Below are 22,251 nucleotides of genomic sequence, written 5' to 3'. Positions count from 1 at the left end.
GCCTGAGCAACTTGGTGAGACCTTGTTTCTACAAAAATTAGTCAGGTGTGGCACTGTGTACCTGTAGTCCTAGCTACTTGGGAGGATGAGGTGGGAGGATGGTTTGAGCTGTGGAGGTCAGTGCTGTGGTGAGCTGTGATTGTACCACTGCAGTCCAGCCTAGGTGACAGAGTGAGACCTTGTGTCAAAAAATAAATAAAAATAAAAACTAGTGGCCATTGGTAATTAACTTAACCTTCAGCCTCTCTCCTCTCCCTAGAAGTCAGGGCTAGGGTTGAAAGCCCAAATCCCTAATCATGTCTTGGTCTCTCTGGTGAGCAGCCCTCATTCTGAAGCTACCTAGGGGATGCCAGCCATCAGTTACCTCAGCATACAAAAAGACATCACTTTGGAGATTCTAAGGATTTTAGGAGTTGTATGTCAGGAAACAGGGTTTTATCTAAGGATTTTAGGAGTCATATGTCAGGAAATAATTATGTATTTTACAACAGTGGTCTCCAGCCTTTTTGGCACCAGAAACCAGTTTCATGGAAGACAATTTTTTTTCATGGACCTGGGGGCAGTGATGGTTTTGGGATGATTCAAGTGCATAACATTTATTGTGTATTTTATTTCTGTTATTATTACATTGTAATATATAATGAAATAATTCTGCAATTCGCCATAATTTAGAATCACTGGGAGCCCTGAGCTTGTTTTTCTGCAACTAGATGGTCCTATCTGGGGTTGATGGGAGACAGTGACAGATCATCAGGCATTAGATTCTCATAAGGAGCCACAACCTAGATCCCTTGCATGCACAATTCAAAATAGTGTTTGTGCTCCTATAAGAAGCGAATGCTGCCACTAATCTGACAGGAGGCGGAGTTCAGGCGGTAATGTGAACCATGGGGCAGCTGTAAATACAGATGAAACTTCCCTTGCTCACCTACCACTCACTCCTTGCTGTGCAGCCTGGTTTCTAACCAGTATTGGACCGTGGCCTGGGGGTTAGGGACCTGTTTTTACAATATCACAAGGTTAGTTTATTAGTGAATAAAAGGGAATTACTTTAAAAATTTTCATGTATGTATTTATAGATTATTTTTCTGTATGGTTTGTAAAATATATACGTGTGTGTGTGTGTGTGTGTATATATATATATTTTTTTTTTGTTTTGTTTTGAGACGGTGTCTTACTCTGTCACCCAGGCTGGAGTGCAGTGGGGCAATCTCAGCTCACTGTAACCTCTGCCTCCCTGGTTCAAGCGATTCTCGTGCCTCAGCCTCCCAAGTAGCTGGGATTACAGGCGTGCACCACCACTCCCAGATAATTTTTGTATTTTTTTTTTTTAGTAGAGATGGGGTTTCGCCATGTTGGCCAGGCAGGTCTCAAACTCTTGACCTTAGGTGATCCACCCACCTTGGCCTCCAAAGTGCTTGGATTACAGGTGTGAGCCACTGCGCCTGGCCTGTAAAATATTTTTAATATCACTGCTGAAGGTACCCAAGTCTTTTAAGAGAGGTTTGTTTAAATAGTTTTTATGGAATTCTGTCTGAGAGGCTCCTGCAAAACCACTTAGAACTACCGGGAATGAGAAGAACAGAGAGATGTGAGTAATGGAGCAAGTTGTATTGGCTAATAAGGTAGCAGTGGGGGCTTATTGTTCAGAGTGCTCTGAAAATGTCTAGAGAAGAGTAATTTTAGGACTTCAACTTATAAATTTAGCTCAGTTCATTTGTGTCCTTGATATGTTGTTAGGCATTTTGTTTATTTTATTTATTTAAAGACAGGCTCTCGCTATGTTGGCCAGGTTGGTCTTGAACTCTTGGCCTCAAACAGTCCTAACAGCCTCGGCCTCTCAAAGTGCTAGGATTACAGGCATGAGCCACCAAGCCTGGCCAGTTGTTAGGCATTTTAATTCCTCTACCTGGTGTCTCTGGCTCTCATTCCGCAAAGAGAGGTTAGTCGTGGTTTTTTTGCCTTTTTTTTCTCTTCTGCTAAGAGGCCCAATAAATTAGCTACCCCTATTTTTTTCTTTTTCTTTTTTTTCGTAGTTATTTCTTCTCAAAAATAAAACAAAACAATGAAATACATGTGCAGAATGTGCAGGTTTGTTACACAGGTATACATGTGCCATGGTAGTTTGCTGCACCTATTGACCCATCCTCTAAGATCCTTTCCCTCACCCCTCCAACCCTGCAACATGCCCTGGTGTGTGTTGCTCCCCTCTCTGTCCATGTGTTCTCAATGTTCAACTCCCACTTATGAGTGAGAATATGTGGTGTTTGGTTTTCTGTTCTTGTGTTAGTTTGCTGAGGATGATGGCTTCTAGCTTCATCCACGTCACTGCAAAGGACATGATCTCATTCCTTTTCCTGGCTGCATAGTAGTCCATGGTGTGTATGTACCACATTTTCTTTATCCTGTCTATCATTGACGGGCATTTGGGTTGGTTCCATGTCTTTACTATTGTAAATAGTGCTGCAATAAACATACATGTGCATGCGTCTTTATAGTAGTAGCTACCCCTGTTTTAGCTTGATTCCATGAACTGTCAGATTGATACCCCACAGATTAATGTGGTGTCTGCTAAAGTCAATAGGGTCCTAGGACATTCTTTGTCTCAGGTTATAGCCATAGAACTTGAAAGAGTCTCAGGCTGGACACAGTGGCTTATGCCTATAATCCCAGTACTTTGGGAGGCTGAGGCAGGTGGATCACCTGAGGTCAGGAGTTTGAGACCAGCCTGGCCAACATGGTAAAACCCCATCTCTACTAAAAATACAAAAATTAGCTGAGCATGGTGGTGGGCATCTGTAATCCTAGCTACTTGGGAGGCTGAGGCATGAGAATCATTTGAACCTGGGAGACAGAGATTGCAGTGAGCTGAGATCATGCCACTGCAACTCCAGGCTGGACAACAGAGTGAGACTCTGTCTCAAAAACAAAAACAAAAAACCTCCCAAAACAAAAGGAAGAGCCAGTTTCATTTACCTAAAAGTAGCAATTTACTTAGGTTCAGTTTTCTAGGAACTTTATAACTTAGTTATAATAAGACTTAAGCACTAGCATTTAGTTAGTATACGGTCAAGATTTGTTGAATGAATGAAAAAGGTAGGTCTGGCAGTTTCTTCTGAACCTTTTGGTTTGTGTGATGAGCCTGAAGTTCCAGAGGAGTACAGTCCAAGCCCTGGGCCTGTGACTGACCAAACCCTCCTTTAACTAAAAAAGTCCTAATTCAGGCACTTTTAGAGCAGCGAGGATACCACAAAGTGAGACTTAGAACCTGGATTTGGGGCCAGGCGTGGTGGCTCACACCTGTAATCCCAGCACTTTGGGAGGCGGAGGCGGGTGGATCACAAGGTCAAGAGATTGAGACCATCCTGGCCAACATGGTAAAATCCTGTCTCTACTAAAAATACGAAAATTAGCTGGGTGTGGTGGCGCACGCCTGTAGTCCCAGCTACTCGGGAGGCTGAGGCAGGAGAATTGCTTGAACGCGGGAGCGGAGGTTGCAGTGAGCCGAGATCTCACCACTGCACTCCAACCTGGTGCCTGATGATGAAACAAGACTCTGTCTCAAAAAAAAAAAAAAAAAAAAAAAAGACCTGGATTTCCAGTTAAGATATTGCATTTTAGGCCATTTAGAAACATTCATACTCTAGGGATTCTAAGGGCTGAGATCGTAGTTAATTGAATGTTGAATTGTTGAATTTGTGAATTTAAGTTGAAAATAGGAAATATAAAAACGAATCCTCTCAAATGAAGAGTATCAATTTATCCCCTAACACAGGCTGACTGTTAAAGTGGACATTTAATGGCTTAATCAAGAATCCAAGCATACCTAGTTACAGAATGTATGAAGTGAACATTGCCATGAGAGCTGTAACTGTCTTGAGAAATATTTGGAAAACATAGGCCATAGAGTTTATTTTTTTAGCAGATTTAAAGTATATAATTTAGTGTTTTTAAAATATATTCACAGGATTGTGCAGCTATTACCACACACTAATTTTAGACCATTTTCAGTTGACCTCTACATAAATAAATCCTGTACCCGTTAGTAGTTACTTCCTCTGTCCTCTCCCTTCCTCTTCAGAATTTCTTCCTCTGTCCTCTCCCTCAGGCCTAGACAACCACTAATCTACTTTTTGTCTCTTAAGTATTTGCCTATTTTGGACATTTTATACAAATGAAATAACAGAATATGTGATTTTTACTTCTAACTTTAATTTAGCCTAATATTTTCTGTGTTCATCCATGTTGTAGCTTGTATCAGTACACAAAAAGCCATTCCTTTTTATGGCTAATATTTCATTGCATAGAATACCGCATCACTGTATTTATTCACTCATTAATTGATAAGACATTGGGTTGTTTAGACTTTTTGGCTATTGTGAATGCTACCATGACTGTTTGTATACCAGTTTTTGTGTGGATGTATATTTTTGTTTTATTTTTACTTTTTTAGAGACAGGGTCTTGCTCTGTTACCTGGGCTGGGGTGCAGTGGTGCAATCATAGCTCACTGTAGCTTCAAACTCTGGAATTCAGGCTATCCTCATGCTTCAGCCTTCTGAGTAGCTGGGACTATAGGTGCATGCCACTGCACCCAGCTGTTCTTTTTATTTTTAGATTTTTGTAGACATGGGGTTCCACTTTGTTGCCCAGACTGGTCTGGAACTTCTGGCTTCAAATGATCCTCCTGTCTTGGCCTCCCAAAGTGTTGGAATTACAGATGTGAGCCACTGGATCCAGCCTGTTTGTGTTTTTCTTCTGTATATACTGAGTATTGGAATTGCTGGCTTATGTGGTAGCTCTGTGTCTACCATTTTGAGAAACTCCAAACTTTTCCAAAATGGTTGTACTATTTTTATTTCCACCAGTATTCTTTGAGGGTTCTAGTTTCTCTACTATTAACCTCCCGCCATGAAGTGAGAGTTAGAGATACTAGCTAGAGGATTTGAAGTGTATTTATAATTCACCATACGAATTTTGGGGGGGCAGATGTCAATCTGGAACATGTGTGTAATGATTTACTTGCTGTTCTCCTGGTATCAGATGTTCTTTCCATAGTTGTTTCCAGTTTTCCTTTATTGTGAATGCTGTTTCTTTGTAAGCATGAGATATATGTTAATTTGATATGCAAAAGTAGAATCTTGTTTTAATACGCCTTTTTAAAATCAAGTTGAATGTTACAGAAAAATGTTGGCTTTCCTTGTTTCCCTTTTTTGGGAGATGGAGGAATTTGTTGACTATTTCCTTTGCCTATCTTTGTTATTAGAGGTTGTCTTAATCTGTTTGCTGTTGCTATAACTGAATACCTAAGACTGGAAAATTTATAGAGAAAAGAAATGTATTCAGTCTCACAGTTCTGAAGACTAGGATGTCCAAGTTCTAGGGGCCACATCTGGGTAGGTACCTTCTTGCTGATGGGGACTCTCTGTAGAGTTCCGAGGTGGTACAAGGTATTGCATGGTGAGGGGGCCCAGGAGAGAAAGCCAAACTGGCTTATATAATGAACTTACCCTCAGGATAACTAACCCACTCTCATGATAACCCATTAATCCATTAATCCATGAGTGGATTAATCTTTTTCTGAGGGCAGAGCCCTCATGACCCAGTCACCTCTTAAAAGGCCTAGCCTTTTAATAACATTACCTTTGGGATTATGTTTCATCGTGAGTTTCAGAGAGGACAAACATTCAAACTATAGCAGAGGACATGTTTTTATCATCAATATGTGTAAACTTCTATACAGTAATTTTATTATGTCATATGTTGCAAATGTAATTTCCCATGTTGTTTGCCATTTAATTTTAATCATTGACTTTTTTTTTTTTTTTTTTTTTTGAGAACAGAGTCTTTCACTGTTGCTCAGGCTGGAGTGCAATGGCCCACTCTTGGCTCACCGCAACCTCTGCCTTTTGGGTTCAAGCAATTCTCCTGCCTAAACCTCCCAAGTAGCTGGGATTACAGGTGTGTGGCACCACGCCCAGCTAATTTTTGTATTTTTAGTAGAGACGAGGTTTCACCATGTTGGTCAGGCTGATCTCTCGAACTCCTAACCTGTGGTCCACCCGCCTCGGCTTCCCAAAGTGCTGGGATTACAGGTGTAAGCCACCTCGCCCAGCCGAAATTTTTTTTTTTTTTAATTAAACAAAAGATTTGTATTTTGTAGGAAGTAAATTTCATCAGTATTTTCCTTTATAATTTCATCTAGCTTTTTAACCTTTCAAAATCCTACCTCAATCAGAGATGAAAAAAATGTTTTTGGTAGGTTTATAATTTTTAAAACTATCATTTATCTTAACCTCAATCTACTAACTGCTTGTTTGGAAATACTCTCAGAAACATATTTGTTGTTGAAATGTGCTTAACGCTGAATATTCCAGTGATCTAGGATAGTGCTGTCCAGTAGAAACTTTTGTGATAGGAAAGTTCTGTATTTTTTGCTGTTCACTGTGGTAGCCATTAGCCACATGTAGTTATTGAGCACTTGAAAGGTAGTTAGCACAACTGACAACTGCATTTTTAACTTCTAATGTAAATAGAATTTAAATTTTACAGTTTGCAGCCCCCCCCCCCCCCGCAAAAAAAAAAAGAAAGAAAGTTAAAAAAAAAAAACAGAACTTCTGGCTGAGCATGGTGGCTTGTGCCTGTAATCCCAGAACTCTGGGAGGCTGAGGCAGGTGGATCACTTGAGGCCAAGAGTTCGTGACCAGCCTGGCCAATATGGTGAAACCCCATCTCTACTAAAAGTACAAAAAAAAAGGTGAAACCTCATCTCTACTCAAAGTACAAAAAAAAATTAGCTGGGTGTGGTGGTGCATGCCTGCAGCGTGGCTGGGACTTCAGATGTGTGCTGCCATGCCCAGCTAATTTTTTTTTTTTTTGAGATGGGGTTTCGCTCTTGTTACCCAGGCTGGAGTGCAATGGCGCGATCTCGGCTCACCGCAACCTCCGCCCCCTGGGTTCAGGCAATTCTCCTGCCTCAGCCTCCTGAGTAGCTGGGATTACAGGCACGTGCCACCATGCCCAGCTAATTTTTTGTATTTTTAGTAGAGACGGGGTTTCACCATGTTGACCAGGTTGGTCTCGATCTCTCGACCTTGTGATCCACCCGCCTCGGCCTCCCAAAGTGCTGGGATTACAGGCTTGAGCCACTGCGCCCGGCCCCAGCTAATTTTTTAATAGATTTTATTTATAAGTAATACTGGTATCTTAAATTACATATTTAATTAAAAAATTAATTTAAGTAAAAACTACATTCAGATAGATATAGAGACTTAAGGTCCTTAATTTTGTGCTTTTGCATTCTATGTCACTATGCCACTTTGAGTGAAATAGTTTGTGACCCACTGATTCATTCTTTTTATCTGGAAAGGTACTCAACGGAAAGATGTCACTGGTAGTTATAGCACCCTTTTCCCATTGATAAGGAGAATGGGTAGCACAGGCAGTATGTGATTTTGTATATACATGTGAGATATATATATATATATATCTATATCACATGTATATATATATTTGTCTACTAGAAGAGAGAGAGAGAGATTTATCTACTGAAGGCAGAAGTTTTTTGTTTTTTTGTTTTTTTTGAGGCAATCTTGCTGTGTTGCCCAGGCTGGAGTACCGTGGCACAATATTGGTTCACTATGACCTCTGCTTCCCAGGTTCAAGCTATTCTGACTCAGTCTCCTGAGTAGCTGGGACTACAGGCATATATATGCCACCACACCTGGCTATTTTTTTTTTTTACACGGAATCTTGCTCTGTCTTCCAGGCTGGAGTGCAGGGGTGCGATCTCAGCTCACTGCAACCTCCACCTCCTGGGATCAAGCAATTCTTCTGCCTCAGCCTCCCAATTAGCTAGGACTACAGGTGCGCACCACCACGCCCGGCTAATTTTTGTATTTTTAGTAAAGATGAGGTTTCACAATATTGGCCAAGCTGGTCTTGAACTCCTGACCATGTGATTCACCTGCGTTGGCCTCCCAAAGTGCTGGGATTCTAGACGTAGTCACTGCACCTGGCTTTTTTTTTTTTTTTTTTTTTTTTGTACTTTTAGTAGAGACAAGGTTTTGCCATGTTGGCCAGGCTTGTCTTGAACTCCTGGACTCAAATGATCTGCCTGCCTTGGTCTCTTAAAGTGCTAGGATTACAGATATGAGCCACTATGCCCAGCCAGAAGTTGTATTTTTTTTTTTACATGTGTACATATTAATATCCAGTGTCTTTAGTGGCCTTAGCAAAGCTGGCTTACTAAGAAGGGATCTGTGGTGAGTTGCACTATATTCTCAGGCTTGTCTCATTTTTTGCTTACCCTGTTACAGACGCTGCATCCAGGTAGTACACAAACTGCTTTGCTACCAGAAGAAGTGTCGGGTACGCCTACATTACACCTGGCGGGAGCTCTGGTCAGGTAACTTTCTCTCTTGAGTTCATCCTCTTTTTCTATACCTTTTATGAGCCCCTAGGGCTGGGCTCAAGGTGGATTTCGTTTTTTAACCCTTTGGTTTGTTTAGGATGCCTTTGTTTTCATTTATTCTTTTTGTCTTTTTTTTTTTTTTTTTGGACATTTTAGCTTTTTTCTAGTCCAGACCTGGATGTGTCACGTTTCTATTCTATACTTTGTGTCTTGTTCCTTCTCCTCCCTATGTTTTTTTCAACTGGTAAAAACAATTAAATATTTCTTGTGCTCCAATAAATCTCCCTTTGAGTAAGAATGAGGTAGGAGGAGTCCATACAAACTTGGATTCTCACTCGATTCCATTTGGTAGCAGCATATGGACTATAGGGAGGCTTCTGTGTGTTTCTTCAGGAAGAGTAGTCTTAGGAGGAGTGTCATAGGGAGGGATGGAGGGATGGGGACGGGTGGGGAGATGAAGGAATCCTGTTTTCTGTGTTACATCTGGCATTATTACTGTTTGCAGACAGTGTCACTTGTTCCACTCCCCCTGTGCTAGAGACAAAACAGCAACTTACACTGTTTACTTTTGTCTTTGTATCCATTTGGTAGCCCAGTAAAGTCACTGCTACCCCTGCAGGCGGGAAGTGGCTCTTCTCTAAGGATACAATTAATGCTGACTTGCCACCCCTTTCTTTTGTGTGACTAAATTGGAGGTTTCAGGAAAGCAGAGGAGACATGTTCCCTAAGGCAGTCGCTTGCTGCTAGATCCTGTGGCTTTTGACACCTGATGGTACAATAAAGTCTCCTCCAGATGATTACAGTGATGAAAGGTTGTCTACCCGTGGGAGAGCTGCTCTGTATTTTCAGCAGAATAGGGTGTGTTAGTGTCAGAGGCTTTATAAGAAACAGGCCAGTAACCCATCACCCTTCCATGGAATTCATCTCACTTGTTGTGACACATGATTTCCTCCCAACCCAATTTGGCTTTCTAAATTTAGTCCTCCATAATGGGAAGTGGAGGTCTTTAATTAATGGATTAGGAAGTTTTTGCAGTTACTGCCTATGGTGGTAAAGGAGGAGTAGGAGAATAACACTAAGTGCCAATAGTGGCATTTTGGTATTTTAGGAGAGGAGAGTATGATTGTGTGAGAGTTTGAGATTGAGAAAATGTCAGGAGAGTTAAAGAGAGATCAAAAGACGTTAATGGCCGGGTGCGGTGGCTCAAGCCTGTAATCCCAGCACTTTGGGAGGTTGAGGCGGGTGGATCACGAGGTCAAGAGATCGAGACCATCCTGGTCAACTTGGTGAAACCCCATCTCTACTAAAACACAAAAAATTAGCTGGGCATGATGGCTCGTGCCTGTAATCCTAGCTAATCAGTAGACTGAGGCAGGAGAATTGCCTGAACCCAGGAGGTGGAGGTTGTGGTGAGCCGAGATCGCAACATTGCACTCCAGCCTGGGTAACAAGAGTGAAACTCCGTCTCAAAAAAAAAAAAAAAAAAGACATAAATGACCAACAGTAGAACTAGGTAGCAATACCTACTTTTAATATAAAGGACTATTATTGTTGTCTATGGATAGTTGTATGATTATTAGACTCTAAAAGCATAGGATTAAAGAGAAAACACAATAATAATGCAGATCTTCAGATGTTGGTACAGTTGTAGGATTTATAAGTTCAAATGGTTTATGTGTATAACTTGAATGAAATTACACACTGTATTACTAAACAAGGTGGTGGTAGTAATAGTCTCTACCTGCTTCCTCTGATTCCCTTCTGGTTTTATTTTCTCTTTCATTCTGTTCTCTTTTCTTTTTGTCCTAGCTAGTCTATCTCTGGCCTCTGTGATCTCTCTGACTTTTCTCTGTTTCTCATGATCTGTTATCCTCTTCCTCATTATCCTATTCCATTGTCTTATCCATATTACTTTATACTGTTGGTTCTGGTCTGTCTCCTGAGGCTCAGGGCTTCCTGTTATTCTCCTCCTAGCCCCATTTTGTATCCTCTGTTCTCTTGATGAATCGACACTTTTATTGGTGAACTGTACTTTCTGTTATTATAGTCATGCATTTTACTTTTTACATATGTCATAAACTCCAGAATATATTATGCTCATTTTTGCTTAAACAAGCGATGATCTTTTAAAGAGATTTAAAAATGTCTTTTTTTTTTTTTTACATTTCATCCAAAATATTTACAAATGATAAAAATATCTTTTATATTTATCTTTTCTGACTCCACATTTTGCTCTTCTGACTAGGAAATGATAAAAAAGAAGGCCATTCTTTATTCTGTGTTGGTCAGTTGACGTTAGTTATATCTTTCAGAACTTTCAGCTCTATTTATAATTATGTCCCATTCTCAGGACTAATTGCATGGTAGCGTAAGGCCCTTGATGAGTTGAGGGGAAGTATATATGAGTGTCCTTAGAGAGGCATGGACTGTTGCTTGTCACAAAGGCATCCAGACATTTGTACTAGAGTTCTCTGCCACGTTATGTTAGCTCCTTTTCCTGTATAGGCTGGGTGAGCCCTCCTGGAACCCTGGCTTCATGTGTTCATATATGGAGTGTACAGTGAGATGCAGAGCAGCAGGGGTTTAGGAACCACAAAACAGAGCATTGTATCCCATGCAGTCAGAGCCCGTAATCATGTATAATATTGCATTCTGTGAACACAAGTGTGTCTGTGGTGGATCCACCTACTCCTTGGCGGGCACTGTGTCTCTTATGTTGGAATGCCCATGTTTTCACTCTTTCTTGCTTTCTAGACTTACGGATTTGAGAGAGCTGTGTGAAACTTGTCATGGCAAATATGCTATGTGTATCTATCCTTTGCCATACATGCGCTGCACACTGTAATGAAATTTTATTTATAAGACTGGTAAGGCATGTGTTATTAGAGTGGGCACACAGAAGCCCTTGGGTATCTAGGAAGCAATCATCTAGGGTCCAGATGCCTTTTGTAGTTTGGAGTGTGGGTGTTTAGTATCACTGTACTTCAGAGCTGATTTTTATTTCTAAGCTGTTTGACTATATTAGCTCTTTGTTATTATTGGGGAGGTAGCCAGAGGTCCCGATTCCCATAATGAATTCCCAGGTGTGGTCTTATGGACAAGGAGGAGCCAGCTGTATTAGTTGGGGATTCAATCTTGCCTGATAAGCTTTTCCTAGTTGGTTTTAGAAATACAAGCCCTGACCTACTCCCTGCTGCCACTGTCTGTTTCAGTGATGCCTGTCACCATGGTATCTAAGTATGTGGGGAAATATATTTTGGCTACTTTTAACTTCAATATGGAAAGGAAAAAGTCCTATTGCTCTGCATTGCCCTGTTTTCAGCAATAACTATTTTTTTACCACGTTATAGAAAGTTTGAAAGCTCTCCTCTGACACCTAGGCAACCTAGATCTCCTAGTGTGAATAAAAGATTAGGTCTTAAAACTCTCCACTGATAGAGGTAGAAAACCAGGTTTTGGGATAAGATCATACTGAAATTATTCTTTACTTTTGAGAATAGAGTGAAAGCTGCAGTCATCTTCGTATCTAGAAAAATGTCCATATGCACATGTTTTGCATATAGTTTCACAGTTTCTGGACCCTCTGAAGCCCCTCCATGATCTTGTGTCAAAAACGTTTGCCTTAATTTTAAGTTCTACAGCCTCCCAATTAATTCTGTTCTCACAGAATATCTTAGTATGTAGGTAAATATTTTTTCTGTTTTTCTTTTAGTCTCACTCTGTTGTCTAGGCTGGAGAGCAGTGGTGCCATCTGTGGTTCAAACAATCCTCCCTTCTCAGCCCCTGCCCCAAGTAGCTGAGTCTTAAAGGTACGCATCATTAGTCCTGGCTAACTTACGTATTTTTTGTAAACATGGAGTTTTATCATGTTGGCCGGGCTGGTCTGGAACTTCTGACCTCAAGTGATCTGCCCACCTTGGCCTCCCAAAGTGTTGGGATTATAGGTGTTGAGCCACTGTGCTTGGCCAATATTTTTTATTTACTGGTCACACTGCGCTCCTACTGGGAACTTTATATTAACAATCTCCTTTGAGCCAGGCGCGGTGGCTCACGCCTGTAATCCCAGCACTTTGGGAGGCCGAGGCGGGTGGATCACGAGGTCAAGAGATCGAGACCATCCCGGTCAACATAGTGAAACCCTGTCTCAACTAAAAATACAAAAAATTAGCTGGGCATGGTGGCACGTGCCTGTAATCCCAGCTACTCAGGAGGCTGAGGCAGGAGAATTGCCTGAACCCAGGAGGCGGAGATTGCGGTGAGCCGAGATCGCGCCATTGCACTCCAGCCTGGGTAACAAGAGCAAAACTCCGTCTCAAAAAAAAAAAAAAAAAAAAAAAAAAAAAATCTCCTTTGAACTTCTTGAGGCTATAGACCATTTTGTTCATTATTCTTATTTTCTGAGTGTTTTCTATAGCATATTGGGCCCCTATTTCAGTATATCACATGGTTTTGCTATGTTTGCTTTTTTTTTTTTTTTTGAGACAGGGTCTCATTAAATTGCACAGGCTGTGCAGTGCCACAATCTCAGCTCATTGCAACCTTCATCTCCTGGGCTCAAGTGATCTTTTCAACTGAGCTTTCTGAGCAGCTGGGACCATAGGTGCAAACCACCATGCCCAGCTAATTTCATATGTTTTTACAATGAATTGTTTAAATATCTATTTTTCCTCTCAAAAAAGTTCCTGGAGGGCAGGGCCTGTTTTTAAATCGTTGTTAGATCTCTAGCAGACTACTTGGCTATTTATTTATTTATTTTTTGAGACAGGGTCTTGCCCAGGCTGGAGTGCAGTGGCACGATCATGGCTCATTACAGTCTCGACCTCCTGGCCTCAATGGATCCTCCTACCTCAGCCGCCTGAGTAGCTGGACCATCATGCCTGGCTTATTTTTGTGTTTTTTTGTTTGTTTGTTTGTTTGTTTCGTTTTTTTTAGTGATGGGGTTTCATCATGTTGCCCAGGCTGGTCTTGAAGTCCTGGATCTACCTGCCTTGGCCTCTCAAAGTGTTGTGATTATAGGCATGAGCCATAGCACCCGGCCTACTTGGCTTTTTAAGAGGAACTCAGAAAACATTTGGCTGAACAAATAAGTAGATGAATGGATATGTAGGATTTTCATTAATGATGGATCAACATTCTCTAAAAGCAGCACAATGTTGTGTTTGACCCAAATAATGATAATGATGATGATAATAATAATAGAACCCAGTAGGATGTTGTTAATGTTTCTGTTGAGCTGACATCATCATCTTTGATAGGGCCAGCCATTCACCTTAGTTAATTTGATTCGTGAAAGAGAGTAGTTAGTAATTTCTTTTGTTTTTTACTCATTCTTCCTTACCCACACAGATGCGTGGATTGCTTTTAATCAAATAAAAATGGAAACTTTGATGGTTTCTAAGCCATTAACCAAAGAATGAGCAGGATGTTTAGAGAGAAGATGTAGTTGTTGGAGAGGGAAATACTTGAGCTTCATGGAGTCAGCTTATTTTATTTCTACTACAGGAAGAAGGGGCATTGGAGAGGCAGCCTGCATTTAAATAGTATGACTTTCCACCATCTGAAAACATGGGTTGATTTAAAGGCAGATTTATACTAGCATTTTATATTCGACATTTATCTATGGATCACAGTTGTTACCCTTTTACTCTGCCACATCTTGGGTGATAAGTCATTATTTTTATCCCCATTTGCTGGGGAAGGGAGTAGAGATATAGAAGGGTTAACTGACTTGCTAAGGATCATGGAACCAGACACTAAACAGAGTCATGATTAGAACTTAGAGTTCCTGACTTCTATGCTCAGACACAGATCACTAAGCAACATTTGCCTCCCTGCAGGAAGAAAGGTCCCCTAAGCCCCCAGAACAATCTGTTCAGCTTCACTGTGCTAAGTAACATCTAAAGCATTCACAGCTTTGTGAAAAAGAGAGAAATTGTTCATGGTCTGACCTTTTAGATATCAACTGGGAAAAATGGAAAACCCAGGGTGTATCACAGCGTTCTGGATCCAACTGGCTCCCCCATCACTGGCAGAAGCCTATGACTTCTTAGGCACATCTCAAGATTGGCAGTTGAGAGCCTTTCGTTGGAAGTTTGTTTTACTTTAAGTGTTGCCATACAGTACTGAAATATTTCAAGAGAAAGGCTGACTTGAGCCATAGATTTATCTGGCAGTTCTTGTGTAGATGTAGCTTTGATAGTTCAGCAGCGCCTCTTGATTTTGAGAAACTATCCTTTGAACTTTTCATTGTGTGCTTCTTTTAGTTTAGTTTCTTTTTTAAACTTTTAATTTTGATGTAATTATAGACTTACAGGAAGTTGCAAAAATAGTATGTAGAGTTTCATGTACCCTTCACCCAGCTTCCTCCAGTGATGACATCTTATATAACTCTACAATATTGCTTCTTTTAGTTTGGAAGAGAGTATCCAGGCGGGAAAGAACATAGCAGTAAAAACTAGAGTAGATGGGACGGGGAAATTTGGCAGCTGCTATTTCTATCTTGTTTTTAAAATTGCTCTTCCTCATTTCTCTAAATTTTCTCTGATTTAGGCAAATCTGTCACAAGTTATATTCTAGGCTGATGTGCCTAATTAAGATTGCTCTAGCTTCCATATGCAAAAATAGAGAGCGTTTTTTCCTCTATGGGTAATCAATTCCTCTCAATGTTAGATGTTCTAATTCAGGGGCATTAGAAGGTATCTTTCTGGTTCTGTAATGTCGTTATGAAATATTCTCTACAGAAGTATAGAAAGCCCAAGGACTAAAAAAGAATGCCAGGGAGCTTTTTTCCCTTTCACATCACTACAGTTGGCTGAATCCAAAATTTACACTATTTTGAATCTTTCTCTCATCTCAGAAACTTGGCAGAAGCAAAAGATAGGAATCTCTAACAGGTTTAGTCTGTTAGAGGGAGAAAAAGATTCCCACGTAAAAGCCCCCAAAAGAGCAAGAAATCGCTTTGTTCTTTTCTCTGTGCATGTAGTCACTTGCTATCCAGAAACATGTCACCTCTCATAGGCCCATGAGCATTTTGTCAAGTGAAGGGACAGCGTAAGGATTAGCTTTGCTTTTGTTACTCTGCCTATATTAGTTTCAAAGGGACATATCATGTGATTTCATAAGATATTATCCTTCTCTGGATCTTGAAGGAGCAAGACAAGTCTGTTACTGGTCCTACCTCATTTTGGCAAAAAGCAGAGTTCTTGGTTCTGTGTCAGATGGCTCCACTGAGACATGGTTTCATTGACTTTTACATTTCTTTAAGGGTGATTTTGGCTATTACTCATTTGGGAAATATTGCAGGGAAAGGAGCAGGTGGTTTGGGCCCTAGAAGAAGGCAGTGGCTCCTAAGCATGCTTGGTTAGAGGCAGCTGCACAGGGACCCAACATTTCCCAAAGTCTAGGATCTGGGAACTTTCATGTAGAAACTAATTTTCATGAAAAAGAAGAGGGTGGTTGGTAATTGTTAGGTGTGCATTGTCTGCAAGAAAATGGGGAATGGAAGATGGTTGAGAACCTTATTTATTTATTTAACAGATACTCATTGACTGCAAGGAAAATGGTTAAGGATGGAAGCAGACTTGCGTTTAAAGAAAGGATTTGTTCTATTTTCTCCCTTACTTAGAGGAATGTGGAACCTTTAGTCAGTGCCAGCTGTTGACATACTGACTTGCGTGCTCTGTTTACTTGGAGAGGCTGAGAGCATACAGCCAGAGCCATTTCATTTTCTTGTTTGATTCTTTGGCCTCTGTGTCAGTGAAGTGCTTAGGTTTGTAGCCAGACAGATTCCTATATTCTGAAAAGCCATCTATTTTCTACCCTCTGAGACAGAGTCTTACTCTGTAGCCCAGCCTGGAGTTCCATGGCACAATCTTGGCTCACTGCAACCTCCCCCTCCCGGGTTCAAGCAGTTCTCCTGCCTCGGCATTCCGAGTAGCTGGGATTACAGGGGCACAGCTCCACACCCTGCTAATTTTTGTATTTTTAGTAGAGACAGGGTTTCACCATGTTGGCCAGACTAATCTCAAACTCCTGACCTTGTGATCCACCTACCTCGCAAGTGCTGGGATTACAGGCGTGAGCCACTGCACCTAGCTGAGTATTTTTAAATTATTCTACTGACAGGTGCTGGCTTCAGATTCTCTTCTGCACCACTTTACTGATTGACAGTGAGCCTGCTGATTGCTGGCAATGTCCCTGGGTAATTGGTGATTTTGTCCAGAGATGCTCATATCGGCTAGAGTTTATAGTGCCTCCAGGGTTTTGGTGGCATTAGCTTGTTACACTAGTTCTATTTTCATCCTGTCCTTTGAGTTTCTTGACTTCTCTCCTAAGCAACTGAGATGGTAATATTCTTTTATCAGTCACTGTGAAATTTTCTGTCTCTTCTGATGAACAGGTTTTGATTTGGGTTCTGTGGCACCTAATCCTAGCTCCATGCCAGGCCACAAAATTGAGTCTGGCTGAGTGTTGTCTTTACTTTCTCTTTCTCTTTGTAGCATGTAAAAGCTGCTCAGATAGCTTTCTCTGACCTGATTCTTGGGAGACATTTATTTGTGCTCTCCTGGAAACTCTCTGTCTCCTTCCTGTTTTTAATCTTATTTAAATGTCATTCACTTGGTTTTGTAATTAAGCCTCTCCTTTGCTTCTCTGAGGCAGGCGCCTGAGCTGCCACTTAATTGTGTTTTTCCGTGGTTGGCTTGTTCCTCTCTGCACCTGGTTTACCTTAATGTAGGGGACAGGTTTTAGTCCTGGAGAAGTTCCCATATCTATTATTCATTCTAATCCTACATGGCAACACAATTTGCTGCTACCTTTCTTCCCTCCTCCTGAGTTCAAAGCAGGATAGAAAAAAGTCTGGGAAAGTCCTCATTGTGTATGGTACATTAATGCTAGGAACAGCTCCGCAAAAAATGTTCCTTGTTGGGTGTGTGTTAGGGGCACTGCATAAGATGGCAGGATTCTTGGATGGTATTTAACTCTTCCATTGGAAAATTAGGGTGGGCTGAGTGCAGTGGCTCACACCTGTGATCCAGCACTTTGGGAGGCCAAGGTGGGTGGATCACCTGAGGTCAGGAGTTCAAGACCAGCCTGGTAAAACCTCATCTCTACTAAAAATACAAAAATTAGCCAGGGGTGGTGGTGCACGCCTGTAATCCCAGCTACTTGGGAGACTGAGGCACAAGAATTGCTTGAACCTAGGAGGTGGAGATTGTAGCGAGTTTGGATCACGCCACCGCACTCCAGCCTGGGTGACAGAGTGAGACTCTTTCTCAAAAAAAAAAAAAAAAAGAAAAATAGATTGTCTGCCTCTGCCTCTGGGAATTTACATGGGACTTAGGGAACCATCAGAGTGCCTGGTCCTGGCTCAGCTTCCCAGAAACTGTGCACTCTTCTATATTCCACCTGCATCTGCATGCTGCAGGAAAGTCAGAACTCTACCCACTATTATCATACTGTTTGACCAAATATGATGCACAAGACTCCCCAAGGAAGGGAACATGGGCCAAAGCTGAGTGTGAGACTGATAGTTGCCTCTAGTACAGAGTCAAAAGAGGCAGCATTTGTAGTCAATTTAAAGTTCCTGAAAAAAGTCCAGAAACTAATTTTTCAAGGGGCCTGCTATAAAAGACTTTCCAGTGAAGAAATGAGTGTGTACTGAGTATTCACTTCCCTACAACTTAAACATATTTAATGTGTAATGTAATACCTCAAATATTTTACTGCAGTAATTTCTCAGTTCTTCATTCAGTGCAGAGTAACAGTACTTGGAGCCAGGTACCTGGCGCCTCATTTAGTATAATAGATGAAATAGTAAGGGTTAGGCGTCAAACCCAGGGTCCCTGAGGATTTCGCAGGATAGTGTTGGTACTTAGTGCACTGTTAGTTTGGATTTCGAGCTTTGGTGATTATTTTGTTTTCTTTTTCCTTTTTTTTTTTTTTTTTTGAGACGGAGTTGTTTCGCTCTTGTTACCCAGGCTGGAGTGCAATGGCGCGATCTCTGTTCACCGCAACCTCCGCCTCCTCGGTTCAGGCAATTCTCCTGCCTCAGCCTCCTGAGTAGCTGGGATTACAGGCACACGCCACCACGCCCAGCTAATTTCTTGTATTTTTAGTAGAGACGGGGTTTCACCATGTTAACCAGGATGGTCTCGATCTCTTGACCTCGTGATCCACCCGCCTCAGCCTCCCAAAGTGCTGGGATTACAGGCTTGAGCCACCGCGCCCGGCTTCTTTTTTCTTTTTTAAGTTTTTCCCAAGAGGTGCTGAGGGGATTTGTTGATTATTTTGAAGATTGCCACAGTGTTGCCTTGAAGGCTGCTCAGGGTTCATTTTGAATTTGCATTCCTGCTCAAGTCCATGTGCTCTCTGTTAATTATTTTTGTCTTCTTTCCTTTTCCCTGTCAGTGAGGAAGCATCTTTGTATGTTTGTCCCTGTACTCAGTTTGGCATACTTTGACGTGAATGTCAGCCGGTCAGTTATGCAGAGGTGACAAAAAGTGGGACTGGAGTGTTTGTGAGGCTCTTGGGAGTGTCTGTGGAAAGACAAACATTGGCCTCTTGTTTTTCTTTCTTTCTTTTTTTTTTTTTTTGAGACAGAGTTTCACTCTTGTTACCCAGGCTGGAGTGCAATGGCGTGATCTCAGCTCACCGCAACCTCCGCCTCCTGGGTTCAGGCAATTCTCCTGCCTCAGCCTCCTGAGTAGCTGGGATTACAGGCATGCGCCACCATGCCCAGCTAATTTTTTGTATTTTTAGTAGAGATGGGGTTTCACCACGTTGACCAGGATGGTCTCGATCTCTTGACCTCGTGATCCACCCGCCTCGGCCTCCCAAAGTGCTGGGATTACAGACGTGAGCCATCACGCCTGGCCTGTTTTTCTTTTTAATTGGGGTAAAATAAACATAAAACTTATCATTGTAACTATGTTTAAGCATACAGTTCAGTGGCATTAAGTATATTCACGTTGTGCAACCATCACTACTTTTCATTTCCAGTAGTTTTTTTATCTTGCCAAACTGAAACTCAATACTCATTAAACAATACCTCCTTTTTTTTCTTTTTGTGAGACTGAGTCTTGCTCTGTTGCCCAGGCTGGAGTGCAGTGGTGTGATCTCGATTCACTGCAACCTCCGCCTTCTGGGTTCAAGTGATTCTCTTGCCTCTGCCTCCTGAGTAGCTGGGACTACAGGCGTTCACCACCATGCCCAGTTTATTTTTTATTTATTTATTTTTTTGGTAGGGACAGGGTTTCACCGTGTCGCAGGCTGGTTTTGAACTCCTGACCTCAGGTAATCTGCCTGCCTTGGCCTCTGAAGTGCTGGGATTATAGGTGTGAGCCACTGTGTCTGGCCAGCAATAACTCTTAATTCCCCCTCATGCCAGTCCCTGGTAACCACTGACTCTGTGAATTTGATTATTTTGAGTATTTCATTTAAATGGAATTAAACAATATTTGTCCTTTTATAACCAGTTTATTTCACTTAGAATAATATCTTCAAGGTTCATTTATGTTGTAGCACATGTGAGAATTTTCTTTAAGGCTGAATAATATTCTGCCATATGTATATTCCATATTTTGTTTATTCATTCATCTGTTGATGGGCATTTGGGTTGCTTCCTCCTTTTGGCTGTTGTGAATGATGCTACTGTAAACATGGGTGTACAATACTTGTTTGAGTTTCAGCAGTCTCTTGTTTTTTTTTGAGATTGTGTGGGTTTAATTATCTTAGGCCAATAGAGTGAAGTCTTGAGACATTTAGAGCGATGTACTCTGAGCTGGCCAGGCATGGTGGCTCATGCCTGTAATCCTAGGACTTTGGGAGGCTTAGGTGGGTGGATCACTTGAGGTCAGGAGTTCGAGACCAGCCTGGACAATGTGGGGAAATGCTGTCTCTATTAAAAATGCAAAAATTAGCCAGGCATGGTAGTGGGTGCTTGTAATCCCAGCTACTTGGGAGTCTAAGGCAGGAGAATCTCTTGAACCCGGGATGCGGAGGTTGTGGTGAGCCAAGATCATGCCACTGCACTCCAGTCTGGGTGACAAAGCGAAACTGTCATTAAAAAAAAAAAAGAAAAGAAAAAGGAAAAAAGAAAAAAGAGGTGTACTCTGAGCTTATGGAATTTTTCCCTTGGTCTCTTTGACATGTGAGGGGCTAATCAGTGGACTTGTGATCAAAGTATGGTTTTTGGTGGCAAATATAGATATTGCCCCTAGACAGCTTCCATATCCGCAACAAATGTTTTTTAAATTGAAGTCTGGGTGGATCTAGTACAGTGAGAAGAATATACTTTTTTTTTTTTTTTTGAGACGGAGTTTCGCTCTTGTTGCCCAGGCTGGAGTGCAATGGCGCGATCTCGGCTCACCGCAACCTCCGCCTCCCGGGCTCAGGCAATTCTCCTGCCTCAGCCTCCTAAGTAGCTGGGATTACAGGCATGCGCCACCACGCCCAGCTAGTTTTTTGTATTTTTAGTAGAGACGGGGTTTCACCATGTTGACCAGGATGGCCTCGATCTCTCGACCTCGTGATCCACCTGCCTCGGCCTCCCAAAGTGCTGGGATTACAGGCTTGAGCCACCGCGCCTGGCCTACTTTTTTTTTTTTTTTTTTTGAGACAGAGACTTGCTGTGTCACCAGGCACCAGGCTAGAGTGCAGTGGCACGATCTTGGCTCACTGCAACCTCTGTCTCCCAGGTTCAAGCAATTCTTCTGCCTCCCGAGTAGCTGGGACTATAGGCACGCACCACCACATCTAGTTAATTTTTGTATTTTTTTTAGTGGAGACGGAGTCTCACCATGTTGGCCAGGATGGTCTCAATCTCTTGACCTCATGATCTGCCCACCTTGGCCTCCCAAAATGTGGAATTACAGGCATGAGCCACCGTGCCTGGCCGAGAAGAATATACTTTAAGTGCTTTACATAATATCTGGCACCTAGCAAGCACCTAGTAAGTGTTACCTTTCCTGCCATTTATGACCATGGTGTTTCTCACTTTGAAAAGAGGTGAATGCAGTTTGAGGGAGGTGATTTCTGTAGTTAAGGGTCTCTTTTTAAGGTATCAGTTAGAGGGTATTAGAAAGGAAGGTTTGAAATGCTCTGTGTGAGCTTCTGGGCACAGTAATTAACTTGTAGTTGTCGTCACTCTTCTGGAGGAAATGATGCATTCCTCTGTGAAATGTCTCTTGGCATTTTGGGACATCCCATTTCCAGGGTTGTGGAGTGTGGGCCCATAGGCATTATCTCTTTAAGGTTTGGAAGGTCTCAACTACCAAGCTTGCCCTTATTCAAAAGGATATTCTCTGCAACAAGCCATGCCATTCTCTTTTGAGGAGGTGTAATGGTAAAAACTTTTTAACACAGTATTAAGTTTCTATATCATAAGGTCATGCTTCTTTGGAAATCTCTCAGACCAGGAGTCAGGCCTTTGGTGAAGAATCCTGTGTTAGCCCTTTACTCCCTACTTCATTTTAAAAACTATTATTTAGGCCGGGCGCGGTGGCTCAAGCTTGTAATCCCAGCACTTTGGGAGGCCGAGGCGGGTGGATCACGAGGTCGAGAGATCGAGACCATCCTGGTCAACATGGTGAAACCCCATCTCTACTGAAAATACAAAAAATTAGCTGGGCATGGTGGTGCGTGCCTGTAATCCCAGCTACTCAGGAGGCTGAGGCAGGAGAATTGCCTGAACCCAGGAGGCGGAGGTTGCGGTGAGCCGAGATCGCGCCATTGCACTCCAGCCTGGGTAACAAGAGCGAAACTCCGTCTCAAAAAAAAAAAAAAACAAAACAAAAAAAACAAAAAACTATTATTTAACAATGAGAAACATGATAAAGCAAA

The 22,251-nt window shown here is 41.8% G+C and overlaps 1 protein-coding gene across 7 annotated transcripts in view; it reads left to right on the top strand.

Annotated features, from left to right (window-relative positions):
- Positions 1-22,251, top strand: part of ARMH3 (armadillo like helical domain containing 3) — a 231,271-nt gene that overhangs the window by 85,710 nt on the left and 123,310 nt on the right. For all 7 annotated transcript variants that reach the window (XR_012512924.1, XM_074382784.1, XM_074382786.1 and 4 more), the window contains one exon: positions 8,318-8,406. Coding sequence is in view for 6 of the 7 variants with exons in the window: in XM_074382784.1 (XP_074238885.1) it covers positions 8,318-8,406 (89 nt within the window). In the remaining variant the exon portion in view is untranslated. The remainder of the gene's footprint in view (positions 1-8,317; positions 8,407-22,251) is intronic.

The sequence above is a fragment of the Saimiri boliviensis genome, chromosome 12 (assembly GCF_048565385.1).
Source record: "Saimiri boliviensis isolate mSaiBol1 chromosome 12, mSaiBol1.pri, whole genome shotgun sequence".
Lineage (NCBI taxonomy): Eukaryota > Metazoa > Chordata > Mammalia > Primates > Cebidae > Saimiri > Saimiri boliviensis.
Note: the sequence above shows the minus strand (reverse complement) of the source record. Positions and strands in the feature narration are given on the sequence as shown.